At 53.3% G+C, this 1,525-nt stretch overlaps 1 protein-coding gene across 1 annotated transcript; it reads left to right on the top strand.

Moving 5' to 3' along the window:
* Positions 1 to 851: 851 nt before the first annotated feature.
* LOC107124947 (bifunctional purine biosynthesis protein PURH-like) lies at positions 852 to 1,250 on the top strand (the record flags this gene model as incomplete). The annotated part of the gene is made up of 2 exons (XM_015428433.1): positions 852 to 940; positions 1,099 to 1,250. Coding segments are annotated over 2 exons (241 nt in total), but the record flags the coding sequence as incomplete, so codon positions are not given.
* Positions 1,251 to 1,525: the final 275 nt, after the last annotated feature.

Raw genomic sequence — 1,525 nt, forward strand, 5'->3', positions numbered from 1 at the left:
CTGCGCCGCGAGGCAGCTCTAGTGCGAAAACGCCCCTGGTTGCAGCCGGATGCTCTCCGTGTGATCGCACCAGCGTGCTCCCTTCGCATCGCTGCTTCCTGGTTGGAGCGTGCCAGAATGCCTCAGTTTCTATGCCCTGTTATTGGACCTCCAGAGGAACTGGTTGGCCACTATGTGAGACCAGTATGGTTGGCCACTATGGAAACAATGCCGTCATGTCTGATCGCGTTGGGATGCGTCAAATTGCGATGGAGCAAATCGCCAGCCCCCCCCCAGCGATTTCCGGCATGTGTGACCGGGACCGTTAAAAGGCAGAATATACAAAAATACCAGAGATCCGTAACAAACTATGACTCCCTGCTTGATGCAGGATCAGCCTAAAGCAAACATCTTCTTGGTCCTTAAGGTTCTCCTGGACTCCAGTCTAGTTGTTATTCCCGCGGACCAACCCTCTGAAATGATCTCACTGTAGATGCTCATTCCCTGCCCCTAAGAACTTCTCTAGGTTTGCCAAGTGGCACTTACCTTGCCGGCGGGGGACTCCCGTTCGGATCCCAGCGTGTGTGCGCACACACGAAGCGTGTGTGCGCTGCATGCACGTCACAGGGAAGTGACATCATGAGGCCGGGCATGCTGGGGGTGGGGCCACAACCATACAAGGGAAAACCATAGAGTTTTCCCGTGCCCCCCTGCCTCGTGTCACAGGCACAGGCCCCTCCGAGGCTGGAGGAGGTGGCACTTTGGGGTGGAAGCGCCTCTGCCGATGGAGCGGCTGCCTGCAGAGCTGGCCTTGAGCAGATCATTCCGAGTAACCCGCCCCCCCCCTCCTTCCTTCCTTCTTCTTCTTCTAGAGTCGTGGTTTGCAACCTCTACCCCTTTGTCAAGACTGTAGAGTCCCCGAATGTCACCGTCCAAGAGGCGGTTGAACAGATTGACATAGGTAAGTTTAAAAAAAAAAGTTTAAGTGGGTCGCACATTCTCTGTGTGCAAAGACGGAAGCGTAACTGATGTCGCCGCTAAAAAAAAAAACACAAGTCAAATCATGTCCAACTTAATCTTAAGTCGTCCTGATCGATAAATACCCTTTCTTAACCAAAGGTGGCGTGGCTTTGCTGAGAGCGGCTGCGAAGAACCATGCCCGGGTGACCGTTGTGTGTGACCCTGGGGACTACACCCTTGTGGCGAAGGAAATGAAGGCATCGAGTAAGAACGACACCACGATGGAGACCCGCCGCCAGTTGGCCCTCAAGGTACATGGTGTGTTCTTGCGGGAAAGCAGCGCTGGACCAGCCGAACTTCTCCAGTATCCTGGTTTTCTTTTTCATTGGTGGTGTAGTTTTTTTTAAAATTTCTCATATGTGCATGTGTGTTTGAGTGTGTGTGTGTGTGCCCCTGGAAGTCGTGGCGACCTCTGGTGACTGACCCCTACCGGGGGCCTGGAGGATATTCAGAGATATTCAGAGAGGGGGCTGAATGAAGCCTGCCCCTGTTATACCAATAGATTCCCAGTCCAAAAAGAAGGAGT

This window comes from Gekko japonicus, unplaced genomic scaffold (assembly GCF_001447785.1).
Source record: "Gekko japonicus isolate JY-2015 unplaced genomic scaffold, Gekko_japonicus_V1.1 scaffold20097, whole genome shotgun sequence".
Classification (NCBI taxonomy): domain Eukaryota; kingdom Metazoa; phylum Chordata; class Lepidosauria; order Squamata; family Gekkonidae; genus Gekko; species Gekko japonicus.